This window comes from Ovis canadensis, chromosome 18 (genome assembly GCF_042477335.2).
Source record: "Ovis canadensis isolate MfBH-ARS-UI-01 breed Bighorn chromosome 18, ARS-UI_OviCan_v2, whole genome shotgun sequence".
NCBI classification, from domain to species: domain Eukaryota; kingdom Metazoa; phylum Chordata; class Mammalia; order Artiodactyla; family Bovidae; genus Ovis; species Ovis canadensis.
The window spans coordinates 72,383,666-72,398,091 of NC_091262.1; the positions used below are offsets into that span (position 1 = coordinate 72,383,666).

At 44.8% G+C, this 14,426-nt stretch overlaps 1 protein-coding gene and 1 long non-coding RNA gene across 5 annotated transcripts in view; one reads left to right on the top strand and one right to left on the bottom strand.

Moving 5' to 3' along the window:
• Window positions 1-1,549: 1,549 nt before the first annotated feature.
• LOC138423448 (uncharacterized) lies at window positions 1,550-8,981 on the bottom strand. Its single transcript, XR_011250266.1, has 2 exons — window positions 8,917-8,981; window positions 1,550-5,651 (listed from the first exon to the last, which is right to left on the bottom strand). It is a non-coding gene; the product is annotated as an uncharacterized lncRNA (long non-coding RNA).
• Window positions 8,982-9,223: 242 nt separating this feature from the next.
• Window positions 9,224-14,426, top strand: part of PPP4R4 (protein phosphatase 4 regulatory subunit 4) — a 103,583-nt gene continuing 98,380 nt past the window's right edge. For 3 of the 4 annotated variants that reach the window (XM_069559956.1, XM_069559957.1, XM_069559961.1), the window contains exons 1-2: window positions 9,224-9,516; window positions 11,012-11,085. In XM_069559956.1, coding sequence (XP_069416057.1) covers window positions 9,397-9,516; window positions 11,012-11,085 — 194 coding nt within the window. In that variant the 5' untranslated portion in view covers window positions 9,224-9,396. Of the gene's footprint in view, window positions 9,517-11,011; window positions 11,086-14,426 lie in introns of those variants that run through there. The other variant, XM_069559958.1, reaches the window with a different exon arrangement.

The following is a 14,426-nucleotide window of genomic DNA, read 5'->3' on the forward strand; positions in this document are numbered from 1 at the left end:
TCTTCTGAAACCCCAATGGAACAGCAACCCAGGCTTCAGGGCTCTGACACGCCTCACCCCTCAAGTGCCCACGGGACAGCATGGACACCAGTGCATGCCAAAAAGCAGGGTGGGTGAGGGAGAAAAACGGGAGGATGGGAGATCAGAGACGTGATGGGATGTGGGAGGACGTTCTCTGCAGGAGGTGGGGAGTCGCTGCAGAGTTTAGAGCGGTGGTTCTCAGTTGGGAAGAAGAGGGTTTTGTGTCCAAATCTGGCAAGTGTCTGAAGATATTTCCAGGGTCATAACTGAGAAGGTGTGAGGAGAGGGTTATGTCAGACACCGGCATCTAGTGGGTAGAGGCCAGGGAGGCTGCTAATGCACACGATAGCATTTTGCTCCAGCTCCCAAATAGAGGGCTTCCCTGTGGCTCAAATGGTAAAGAATTTGCCTGCAATGCAGGAGACCCAGGTTCGATCCCTGGGTCAGGAAGATCCCCTGGAGAAGGGAATGGCAATCCATTTCAGTATTCTTGCCTGGAGAATTCCATGGACAGAGAAGCCTGGGGGTTATAGTCCGTGGGAGCCTAACGAGTTGGACACAACTGAGCAAACTGTCACTTCACTTCCAAATAAAGAACTACCAAGAATCCCACAGTAACAAGGTTGAGAAGCCCTGGTTTAGAGCATAGTATCATTCTGACTGTGCTGGGAGTGACTTCAAAAGAAGAGCAAGGATTCTCTGGAGAGCCAGTGCTTAGGACTTGGAGGTTTCACTGCTGTGACCTGGGTTCAATCCCAGGTCGGGGAACTGTTAATAAACTGCAAGCTGCACATCATGGCAGAAAAGAAAAAGCAGCAGCAAAGGCTCCATTAATCCAGGAGACTTGGCCCAGGGTGGCAGATCTTCTGCTAAGCCTGGAGTGCTACAGTTCATGGAGTGACAAAGAGTTGGATACAACTTAGTGACTAAACAACAATGTCAATTTAGTGTTCCCTGCCCTATTCTCCCTGCCTCTTCCATCTTTCTCTTACCACTTTCTCAACAAACAGTAACAGAAGCCTTGCTATCTGTTAATTGTTGTGCCAGGTACTGGGCAGATTCTAACAGGTATAGCCTAGTAGGAACCTGAACTAGTTCACTCAGACCCAAGCTGGTGAGAAGGGAGCTGTTCCATGGGGCAGGTGCTAACTTGGGGAAAGTCCTCTTGGGGCTATAGGTGGACCTCCACGACCGTTGTCAGCAGTTACCATCTACTCACACATTGAAGAAATCACAGAATGAGCACAGGGTGGGTGATAGCTCCATGCAGCTAGCTGCACAAGTGCAGAACTTGGAAATATCCTTAATGCCTCTGTCTCCCTCACCCCCACCCCTCCACCTCTAATCCATCCCCAGCTACCTCCAAAACCTCTCTTGAATCTGTTCACATTGCTCCATCTCTATCATCATGACTCTAGTCCAAGCTCCTATCATCTCCTAGCTCGTCTCTCTATTGTCACTCTGGTGCCCCTAGAATCTTTTATTCATTAGGACAGATGGGCTATGCCGCAGTAACAGAAAACATGAATTCTCAGTGGCTTAACACAATAGAAGTTTATTTCTGACTTATGCAAAAATAGTTGAGGTGATCCTCCTCCATCAGTCTGCTCCCTGTATTTTTTCCATAGTAATTATTACAGTTTGTAGTTATCTATTTAATTATATCAATTATTAGATCAATTTCTATTGCTATCCCTAGGGTATGTACTCCTTAATGGTAGGACCTGTACCTAGCTTGCTATGAATCCCTAGACCTAGAACAGTGCCTATAATATAGCTATGATTAATGCTTAATATAACATATAAAGTATAATCTTGAAATATTTTTTGAATGAATGGTTGGATGCATGCAGTGGCTATGCTATGACTGGAAACCACATCACCTCCCAGATCTAAAAAATTCTAAAATACTTCATGCATAAAACATGATATGGAATACATATGTATATTTCAAGCCTAACAATAAAACACTCACATATCACTACCCAGTTTTAAAAATAACACATCACTTGGGACTTCCCTGGGGGTCTCATGGTTAAGACTGCACTTGCACTGCAGGGTGAGCTCCATCCCTGGTCTGGGAACTGAGATCCCACATGCTGATTCGGGCATGGCTGAAAAAACTGAAACAGAAAACAAACACGCCACTAACATCTATGTGCCCCTCCCTGATCACGTCTCAGTCCCAGAGATTAACAAAAGGCTCCATTTTTTATCCATCATCTCCTTTTCCTTATCAACCTTTTAACCACATGGGGCTTCCCATGGTGCTAATGGTAAAGAACCCACTTGCCAACGCAGGAGAAATGAGACGCGAGTTCGACCCCAGAGTCAGGAAGATCCCCTAGAGGAGGGCATGGCAACCCACTCCAGTATTCTTGCCTGGAGAATCCTGTGGATAGAAGAGCATGGATGGCTATAGTTCGTCAGATCACAAAGAGTCAGACATGACTGAAGCGACTTGTCATGGATGCAGTTATTACATATAGTATTGCTTTTGAATGTTATATAAATAGTATAACACTGTATGTAGTCTTTGGCAATTTGCATTTGTTGTTCAACACCTTTGTGAGATTTATTTTTGTAGAATTACATAGTTGGGGTTCATTTTTATCATCACAGTTTTCCACTGATAGAGTGTAATATAATTAATTTATCCTCCTGTTAATGGGTATTTGAATTGTTACCAGCTTTTTGCAATTGTAATTTGTACTGCTGTGAACTTTCTTGTACATGTCTCTGTGCAAGTATGAAAAGAATTCCTCTAGGGTACACAGTACATACCTTGAAGAGGTAAATTCCATTTTACAAGTCAATGCTGTGGCTTCCAAAGTGCTTACAACAATTTTCATTTCCACCAACAGTGTGCAAGAGTCCCCTCCGTTCTACATCCTTCAGACACCTGATGCCGTCAGACTTTTAAAATCTGTGCCTGTTCTGTAGGTGTCTACATTTACCTTCCCCTGATTATTAATGAGGCTGGGCTTTTTCCCATAGGTTTATTAGTGAGTTTTCTTTTGCAAAACAGTCGCTCATATATTTTGCCGGTGTTTCCACTTAGCTGTCTTCTTACTGAGTTTTTGGAGTTCTTAATTCTAGACAGCATTTTTTCCATGGCTATTTTATTGTAAATATCCTTTCCTGATTTGCAGGTTTTCTTGTGCATTATGATGAATTGAGTTCTAAATTTCAAAGTAGTTACATTTATCAATCTTTTATATATTATAATCTTTTTTTTTTGTATAAGAAAACTCTCCATGATGTCATTAAACTATTCTTCTATATTTTCTTCCAAACTTTTGAAAGGTTTGTCTTCGGTTTTTTTACTCACCTGAAAATGATTTTGCCTATGGTCTCAATTAGAAATCTAATTTAAATAGTTTTCTCATTACCATATTATAATTACATTAGTTTCCTACTGCTGCTGTAACAAATTACCACCAATCTAGTAGCTTGAAAAACACAAATTTATTATCTCACAGTTCCGGAGATTAGAACTGGGTTTCACTGGGTTAAATTCAAGGTGGCTGCAGGGGCTGCATGGCATTTCCACCTGGAGAATCTAGAAGCTTGTTTTTGTTTTTTCCCAGCTATCCACGTGTGCTCTCTTCCACCTTCCAAGCAATGGCTAGTCAAGTTTCTCTTGCCTCCCATCACTCTGACACTGACCCTCCTGCCTCTCTCTTTCACTTGTAAGGACTCTTTATGATGACATTGGGCCTACCCGGATCATCCAAGAAAATCCTCCCACCTCAAAATCTTTAAACTAGTGACATCGTTTGGGTTTTCCAGGTGGCTTGGTGGTAAAAAAATAAAAAGAATCTGCCTGCCAAGCAGGAGATATGGCTTTGATCCCTGGGTCCGGAAGATCCCCTGGAGAAGGAAATGACAACCTACTCCAGTATTCTTGCCTGGGGAATCCCACGGAGGAGCCTGGCTGGCTACAGTCCATGGGGTCACAAAGAGTTGTGCATGATTTAGCAACTAAACAACAACAACTGTCACATATTTAAAGTCCCTTTTGTTGGGTCAGGTAACACAGTCACACATTAGAGGATTAGGATATGGACATCTTTGGGACAGCTTCATTCTGCCTCTCACAATAATTGATTCAGCACAATGTATTTAATCTTTCCTGAACCTGGGAACAGAGGAACACTGATCTGGTGGTAAAAACAATAATAATAGCAGACACTGAATGCTTACTGTGTGCCAGGAATTTCTCTAAGGACTGTACCCATATTACCTCATTTAATTCTCACATGACTTTGTGTTAAGGGCCAGTACTATTATTTCTGTCTTTGGCTTCCCTGGTGGCTCAGCTGGTAAAGAATCCACCTGCAATGTAGGAGACCTAGGTTTGATCCCTGGGTTGGGAAGATCCCCTGGAGAAGGGAAAGGCTACCCACTCCAGTATTCTGCCCTGGAGAATTCCATGGACTGTAGAGTCCATGGGGTCTCAAAGAGTTGGATACGACTGAGTGACTTTCAGTTTCATTATTTCTGTCTTATAGATGAGTGAAGCGAGGGACAAAGTGATTAAGTACCTTGCCCACAGCTGGAAGTGGCAGAGCCAGGACTCGAACTCAGGCAGCTGGGATCCGAAGTTCATGCACCCAACCACCATGGTGTTGTTCAAGGGACAGAACTAATAAGTAAACCTACCTCCCCTTAGCTGCTCAAGCCTAACCAAAGAACTTCTCTGAACCTCAGTTTCTTTATAAAATTGGAAAAGTAGTGCATCTCTTCTGTACCTCACATGGCTGCCCTGAGGAAACATTGAGACAAGCTGTAACAAAGCAGTTCAGATAAGGAAAAGAGGGTGCCAAGAGTCATTCCACTGCATGTCCCTGACAGATTCGGGACTGGGACTCAGGTTTCCTGGCAAGGTGGGCTATTTCTACCACATGGTGGTAACTACAGCAGGTGCAACTCTTCAGCCTGAGTATTTTCACTTCACCAACCTCCTGTCCACGAAAGCTGTGTCAGAGTGTTCAATTGTTCATTAAGAATAGCCTCAAGTCTCAGAGGAGAAGGCAATGGCAACCCGCTCCAGTACTCTGGCCTGGAAAATCCCATGGACGGAGGAGCCTGGTGGGCTGCAGTCCATGGGGTCGCTAAGAGTCAGACACGACTGAGCGACTTCACTTTCACTTTTCACTTTCATGCATTGGAGAAGGAAATGGCAACCCACTCCAGTGTTCTTGCCTGGAGAATCCCAGGGACGGGGGCCGCTGTCTATGGAGTCGCATAGAGTCGGACATGACTGAAGTGACTTAGCAGCAGCAGCAGCAAGGCCCAGAGGATGCTGTTACAAAATTCAAATAGGAGATAACATAACACTTCTTATCTGAAACAGGGTAAAGCTTACAAGTATTGTTTAGTAGCAGCTACAAATCAAGAGGAAAAGGAGAATTTCAGAAAATTCATAGAAGACGGAGGCTACAAGATATTAGCTAAGGAAAACCACCTTCATTGTGTCTTTGCTTTTTCTCCATCCTGATTCCATCAAGATCCACCCCTTTTCATTTTCCCTTGAATTCTCCCTAGTGGAGTAGGGACCAGGAAACCTGACTTGCAGCTTTGGGGTAACTCCTGACCGTTTTTTGCTTTGATCTTCAAGGCAATATCTAAAAAAAAAAAAAGAAAAAGAAAAGAGGCAAAGAGTGGGAGGATTCATTCTATTGGATATTAGGACATATATTAATAAAAAAAATCACAGCAATAAAATCAGTACAGCACTGGTATAAGAGCTGAGCTACGTCAACAGAAGAGTAAAGAGAGCCTAGACAGAGACAGATGTCTAAGGGGACTTGGCTTACATCACAGATGCCATCACGTCTTGGTAGGGAAAAGACAGATTGTTTGGTGGGTACTGCTGGGAAAACTGGCTTAGCACGTGCAGAAAGTAATACTGAATTCCTATTTGCAGTACATAGGAGGTGAACTTTTGATGAATTAAGACATGTGTTATGTACAAATGTGAAGCAAAAGAGGAGAAAATGTAGGAGAATATTTTGCAACCATGAGTAGGAGAAGATCCTCAAGCAAGATCCCAAAAAGGTTTTCACAAAGCTGAAATGGCATGCATCTGAGTACATCAAAATAGGGACTTCCCCTACACTGGAAGAGAGCAAATACCAGGCTAAAAGGATGCAAGAAAGACTGGGAGATACTGGCAATGTCCAAGGCTGACAAGAGGTTAATATTCAGAATATATAAGAAATTTACCTGCCTCCCGAGAAATCTGTATGAAGGTAAGGAAGCAACAGTTAGAACCGGAGATGGAACAATGGACTGGTTCCAAATTGGGAAAGGAGTATGTCAAGGCTGTATATTGTCACCCTGCTTATTTAACTTATATGCACAGTACATCAGACAAAATGCCCAGGTGGATGAAGCACAAGCTGGAATCAAGATACCTGGGAGAAGTATCAATAACCTCATAGGCAGATGACACCACCCTTATGGCAGAAAACAAAGAGGAAATGAAGAGCCTCTTGATGAAAGTGAAAGCAGAGAGTGAAAAAGCTGGCTTAAAACTCAACATTCAGAAAACTAAGATCATGGCATCTGGTCCCATCATTTCATGGCAGATAGATGGGGAAACAATGGAAGCAGTGACAGACTTTATTTTCTTGGGTTCCCAAACCGCTGCAGATGGGGACTGCAGCCATGAAATTAAGACACTTGCTCCTTGGAAGAAAGGCTATGACCAACCTAGACAGCATATTAAAAAGCAGAGACACTACTTTGCCAACAAAGGTCTATCTAGTCAAAGCTATGGTTTTTCCAGTATTCACGTATGGATGTGAGAGTTGGACTATAAAGAAAGAAAGCTGAGCACCAAAGAATTGATGCTTTTGAACTGTGGTGTTGGAGAAGACTCTTGTGAGTCCCTTGGACTTCAAGCAGATCAAATTTGTCAGTCCTAAAGGAAATCAGTCCTGAATATTCATTGGAAGGACTGATGCTAAAGCTGAAGCACAATACTTTGGCCACCTGAAGCGAAGAACTGACCCCTTGGAAAAGACCCTGATGTTGGGAAAGATTTAAGGCAGGAGGAGAAAGGGATGGCAGCGGATGAGATGGTTGGATGGCATCACCAACTTGAGGGACATGAGTTTCAGCAAGCTCCAGGAGTTGGTGATGGACAGGGAAGCCTGGTGTGCTGCCATGGGGTTGCAAGGAGTTGGATACGACTGAGCAACTGAACTGAAGAAACTTTAAAAATTCATTCAGAAAAATAATAGGAAATCTAGCAGAAAAATAGCCAAAAGATGTAAGCAGGTAGTTCACGGAAGGAAAAACATCTCTGTAACTCTTAAATATATGCAAAAATAGTTATCCCTAATTGTGAAAACTGGGCTTCCCTAGTGGCTCAGTGGTAAAGAATCCGCCTGCCAAGTAGGAGATGTGGGTTTGATCCCCAGGTCCTGAAGATCCCTTGGAGAAGGAAATGGTAACCCACTCCAGTATTCTTGCCTGGGAAATCCCACAGACAGAGGAGCTTGATGGGCTATAGTCCATGGTATCTCAAGAATCCAATACCACTTGGCGACTAAACAACAAATCAAGAAAATTAAAATGTGGTACTACTCCTGTAGGACTCTTTGCAACCCTGTGGACTGTAGCCTCTGTCCAGAGAATTCTCCAGGCAGAAATACTGGAATGGGTTGCCATTTCCTTCTCCAGGGGATCTTTCCAACCCAAGGATGGAGCCTGGGTCTCCTGCATTGCAGGCAGATGCTTTACCATCTGAGCCACCAGGGAAACCCTTACCAATGCCAGATTAATATAAATTGGGACATAATACCAAAAGTTAATGTACAAAGTGGAGAGACAGGAACCTTCCTATCATCATTGGTGGAGTGCAAAGCCATCCTAGAGAGTACCAGGGCAGACTGAAACCAAGCAGTGTAGGTTCTATGAGCAAGCAACTCCATTTCTTCCCTCAAGGTCCATGAGAGACACATGTAATACCCATTCCAGCATTTCTGTGATAACAAGGTACTGCTGGCAACCAGTTTATTATTTAAAGAACTTATAAGTAAAATGTGCTAGATCCCCAATTCAAATACTTTTAAAGGACAGTTAAGGAAATCCTGATATGATAAGCCCCATCAATAGCTCTCTTAGACATTATGTTGAAGGAAAAAAGTACAGAATGAGTTCTTATCACAACAGCATTCATGTATATTCGAAACAGATACTTAAACCAAAAGCACTGTCTTTCGAGGATACATACATGCACTGGGACACATCAAACAAGAGAGAATGCATACAGGAGGCGGGTAGAGAAACAGGACCGTGGAGAGGGAATGAGTGGAAAATAATAATAAAAAAAAGAGGTCCTGCTGACTCTCGGGCGCTGAAGAGTATGATCAACAAAACTCTTGTCTCTGAGGTCCCCCCAAATTGCCCCAGCTTCTCCCATCGCTTCCCACTCGTAACAGAATAAAAATGCAAGCAACTCAACGTCGCTGCCTGGACTCTTCTCCATTAAGGACCTACCTCTCTACCTTGTCAAGCACCCGTTTCCCTGCACTCCAAGCTCTACTTCGCACTTTCTACAACCATATAGACGCTCAGGCTTCAACCCGGAATCCGCTTACTCTAATTTCTCTTGGAAAAATCCTGTTTTAAAATTCAGTTTTAAGTGTCTTCAGGAGTCCTTTTTCTGACGGCTGCCCTCCCTACGTTAACCCCTCCAGGACTGTATTCCCAGATCACCCGTCCCAACAACCTAGCACACCCCAAGTTCTATTTGCTTATTTTTCGTACACAACCCTCCCCCAAGGACAAAGCAGAGTTACCCAGCTCGTGCGCTGGGGTGGGCGGTCCCACGAATAACCGCACCACAATTCCGGCAAGTTAACCAAGATCCCAACCCACCTTCCCCTTTGTTTCCCTCACTTATTGGTTCATCTCCGTCCGGGGTCTACAGACCCCACAGCACCTCCACCGGCTGCAGTAGGTAGGAGGCTCTGCGCATGCACTACAGCAGGCGCGCACTCTGACGGGGGCGGGGCGAAGGGGCGAGGAGGGCGGCGAGGGGACGCGGAGCGGCAGTTGCGTCCGGCCCGCCGGCAGCGGGTGCCCGGGAGGGGGTGGGGCCGAGGCGGGCACCTACCCCGGCACGGCCCCGCCCCCACAGCCCGCCCGCGCGCTTCGCCCCGCCCCCTCGCCTTGGCCGCCCCGCCCCCTCGGCGGCCGCGCTCCTTCTCCCGCCGCCAGCTAGCCGCCCGCTAGCCTCCCGCCCGGCTCCGGCGGCGGAGAGCGGGAGAAAGTGTTGCTGGTGGGCGGCCGCGGGGCTGTGAGCGTCCGGCATCCCGGGACCGCTCCGGCCCGGGCGGCGAGGGGGCCCGGCGGTCCATGCATCCGCCGTCGCCCGCCGCCACCGCGATGGATTTCAGTCAGAACAGCCTGTTCGGCTACATGGAGGACCTGCAGGAGCTCACCATCATCGAGAGGCCGGTCCGCCGGAGCCTCAAGGTGCGCCCCGGGGAGGAGGAACTGCCCGCAGGGCGCCCGGCGGCTGGCCCCTGCCCCGACCCCCGCCCGTTCGCTTCACGAGGCGGCCCGGGACCCTCTCAGAGTCCTGCTGCTCGCCCCCGCCCCCCTCAGTCCCCGAGGGCCGTGTTACCCTAACCCGACCCCTCTCGGGCCCCCCTTCTTCGACGCGGCTCGGCTTCTCCCAGCCTGGACCCCCAGCCCTGAGGTACGGGCGCCCGGGACCAGCCCGCGACCCCTCAGACGCTCTGGCTTTTCCAGTTGCCCGTCCCGGCCCTGCCCGCCCCGGGCCCTTTCCCCAACCCGGCCACCTCAGGAACGGCCCGCCGAGCCCCTTCGATTCGGGCCAGCTCGGCGTCCTCTCCCGCGCCGTCCCTCTCTCACGGCCCGGGGCCCCTCCGCCGCGGCCCCCTCCTCCTGGGCCCTGCGGGAGCTGCCCCTCACAGCCGCAGCCCGCTGCCTCCCGCGTCCTCTCCTTGGGGCTCCCCCTCCCCCCGCTTCGGCTCCCTGGTGCTGCTGCTGCCCGGGGTTGTGGACCTAGTCCCAGTCTTCAGTTAACACGGCCCCGACTCTCCTCGCTGCCTTTTCCAGAGATACCTCAGATCCCACTCCGCCCCCCCCTCCCACCTCCGTCCTCATCTGAGCAAGCCCAAGGCCCCCACTTCACCTCCCAACCCACCCACACCCATCCTGGAGTCGTCCTGCTCTCCGTCTTCAAAGCCCTCTCGACCCTTTGTCCCGATCCTGAGTCACCACGTGTCCCTTCCTTCCAGCCCCTCCAAGACTCTTAGCAGAGACCCTGCTCCCCAATCCTCAGCCTTCACTAGGCACCCCCCCCCCCGCCCCGACCTGCCACTAGCTCCCCCACCCCGCAAAGTCATCTTGCTTCCCGAGGCTCCAACCCTTACTGCTGCCAAACCTAGTTGACCGACCACCGACCCCCGCAATTGCTCCTTTAGCTCTTTTCGCTCCCACCTGCCGCAATATCTTTGATTTCCTTCCAGCCCCAGAGTTTATTCCATTCCCTCCCCCAATCCAGATTTCGTCTTTCTCATTCTCCCTCCGCTGGCTGCAGTCTTCATCCCCCCCCCCCACCCCTTTTAAGCATTTCCTGGGATGGAAATGCTGGCAAAACACTCTTAGATATTAGAGATGAAAACTACGTACATATTTTACATATGCACATACAATTGATTTCAGCAAGGTTCTGAAGTCACATTGTGTTTCTCAGGCTTCAGTCTAGAAGCTAGAAGAGTAAACAAAAGGGAAAAAAAAGCCCCAGAGCCCCCCCAAACTCCACCACCTAAACCCAACCATTAGAGATATCTGTGATTTGAGGGTGGCAGACCCCTTAATTAGTTTTCAAGGATAATGCTTAATTGCGAAAGTTTTTCATTAGTCTGCACTCGTGGAGGGTCCCTGGAGGCAAGACTTGAGCTGATGCTTGTGTGCATAATTTGTGTTTTACACTTGACAGACACCAGAAGAAATAGAAAGATTGACAGTTGATGAAGACCTCAGTGATATTGAGAGGGCTGTTTATCTGCTCAGGTATTTCGTAAAGTCTTTTTGTGATAATTCCTTCTCTTTTCCTGTGGCAGCATCCACAAATGATTTCTGAAATGTCATGTTACGGTTATGTTAAGATTTACTTAACCACTTGAACAGAGTACTTTGCATGCACAGCACTTAATTATGTCATAAATTAGACTTAGATGTGGGCTTATGAATTTCAGAACTGAAATCAAGTAAGGTACTTAGCTTATAGAATATTGCTTGGAGGAGGAACAGAACAACTCATGATTTGAGTTAAATCTCTTAAAAAAAAATATCTTGCAGCCTTGGTTGTGTTCACATAAGAGCCAGTAAATTTAGATGAATTTAAAGAATATCCAATGATTAATTTTAAGTTAATTTTAGAGTTTGAACTTTATATGGTATTTGCAGAAAAAAATCCGCAAATATGGTAGTTCAATTTTTTTCCTCAGGATAACCTGTTTATATTGCTTTTGCTATGTGTGCTTTATAATTTTGCCTAAGAGATTTTAAAATTTAATTGAGTCTACTCTCAGTTAAGGTTCATCTCATAAGCTCTACAGAATTGCTTACGCCAAATGGTTATGACAAATATTTACAAGATTTCTTTCAGCTATTTTAAAAATTGTGCTGTGGATTTAAGTTTAAAAGCTAATGTGAGCATTTAATGAATATGTAAAAATACTTCAGATATAGGAATTTTCCTAAAGTATTTTGTGTACATTGTTTTAACATTTTTCTTGCACATTTCTTTTTACCCTTTTGGCAACTTAGTTTTCACTTTTGTTTTTTGGAATCAGATTTTGAAAACTGGTACTATTGACCTCCTTGGAATATTTGCTATCCTTGTTTCCTTAGCTCAGGTCTGCTTTGCCAGTTTCAGGTGCTGGAAAGTTTCTTGTTCTTTTCTTGTTTTATAGATCATGTTTCTAGTCCCATGATATTCTTTGAATGACTGTTTTTTTTCTTTTTTTCCTCCATTTTAAAAAAAGCAACCCTCTCCTTGACTTTCATTTTCTTATTCTGACATCTTGGCTTCTGTTCTTATTTAAGTCAGAATTTTAGCATGCTTATAATTTAGACCATTCTCTTCAATAATTCTGTTACTTTAAAACGTTACTGGATCTTAGACTTTATGTTGATGTTTCCTTTCCTCTTTTGGTGGTTTATAGTAGCCTGCTCTCATCATTTCTATTTATTTTATTATTTAAAAACATTTTTGTATTGGAGTAAGCTGCTGCTGCTATTTTGCTTCAGTTGTGTCCAACTCTTTGCGACCCTGTAGCCCGCTAGGCTCCTCTGTCTGATTCTCTGATTCTTCACCCCAGAATACTATGCCGTGCCCTCCTCCAGAGGATCTTCCTGACCCAGGGATCAAACCAACATCTCCTGCATTGGCAGGCAGGTTCTTTACCACTAGCGCCACCTGGGAAGCCACTTATTGGAGTATAGTTAATTTACAGTGTTGCATTAGTTTCTGGTGTTATCTACCTATTTATTTTAAAATAAAATGGTTTTATTTATGTATGAATTGGCAGTATGTGTTTTTGATGTTTCATAGAGAATGCTCCATTTAACCTGTTTTGATAATTGTGTAATATTTGAAGTACTTTATTCCTTAATGATGAACATATCCAATATGGTGAACAGAAGTTGTAAGCATCTGCCTTTTCCCACAATTCTCTTGTTTGGAGTAGGCAGACAATTGGTGAAAACTGGGTAAGCTTCTTTTAGCATACAGCAGTTGATGATGTGAAGTCACTGCCTACTTACTCCTACTGAATCCTCTCCAGATAAACGCTGGCTTACAATTAGGAAATAGAGAGTCTTGCTCTACTTACTTGCGACAACGGATACCTCATTCTAGGTATCTGTGACAAGGCTTCTTTTTGAGGATAGCTTATTTTCTGTTTTGCTTTTGTTGTTAGCGAACCAGGTCGTCTAAGTTGTCAGTGGTTCTTGGACACAGGACATGAGTTTCACCCAGTTCTAGAACTTACAAAGCCCTTACAGAGACAGATGGGGCCTCTCCTTCTTAGGCAAGAGAGTTTGGAAAGAAATCTGATACCTCCTTTAGTTTCTTGTGGCTCATCTACCTTGAAGGAGGTTTGCAAGGTGACTCCAAAGGCAAACACTAGTTTGGTTGTGCATGGGTCCTCCAGCCAAGTTCTTTTTTTGTATTCCTGCCATCGCACCCCCTCCTGGGGGAAAGTGGGGTTTCACCTTTAGGACAGCTCCTGAAGAGAGAACACGAGGCCTGCCTGAAAGATTCTTTCTTCCCTGGGATTCAGGGGAAGGGTGTGGGATTGTCTTATGGACGTGTTCCAAACTTTGCCTCTGTTAAAGCTGTTAAAGCCTCTTGTCTCACGTATTGAGCCTTCTATTTTAAATGTAATGTATTCCTTTTTTTTCCTATTTGTACTCCCCAATGCTGTAAAATCTAATACTGAGTTCTTTTTATTTCCTATGATTTTCAGGTTGATTTTTGAGTACATTACCTTTTCCTCTGTTTTAGATATTCTCTACCCAGAATTTTCCTCCTTGCTTTTGAATGTCAGATTTTTTTTTTAAGCTGTCTTATTTTTGTATATTACATCTATTTTGGAGATTAAGCTTCCTTAGAATTCAGAGTCAAATGTGTAAATATCAGTAGGAGATGCTTTATATTAGTGGGGGTTCTGATAGCATTTAAACTGAATGTAGTGTCTAAAAAGGCATTATATTGGACTGCTGTCCAATGAAAACCAAATTACACTGTTCATTATCTTACCCTAAAATATGACAGATCAATTATTAATGCTGTTTTCATAATTAAGTTTAGAACATTACACTATTTGAAGATTTGACACAGATGATTTTGTGGTTTTGCATAAATGTGGTGCTGCTGTACCCGTCTGTGGCGTTTAGCTGCGAAGCAAAACAGCTTTCCTAATAGTCACAGCTTGTGGCTTAGTCAAAATCATATTACAACATCTTCTAGTTCTCTCCCTTCTTTGTGAGTTTGGCATATATTTTAGAAGTGTACTTAAAGCAGGTGAATGGATTTTTTAGAGAAGGGTCCTAAGTTTGTATACTCTGTTTTCATTAGGTAAGCCTTTACTCACATATCTAATTGTCTGCCAGATAGATATGGCAGGCAGATCCTTAATTTGGCATAAGTGACTCCATCTTAGCTGTGCAATGGGATGTCCCATTAGGCCTTCAGCTTTTCTTTTTAAAAGCTTGATTGAGATGTAGTTCATATGCCATTTTTAGTTGAATGGTTTTGTGTTTTCACACAGTTGTGGGTTCGTCACCACAATTGTAGAACATTTTCATCATATCCAAGATAAACCCTTTACCTATTAATAGTCACT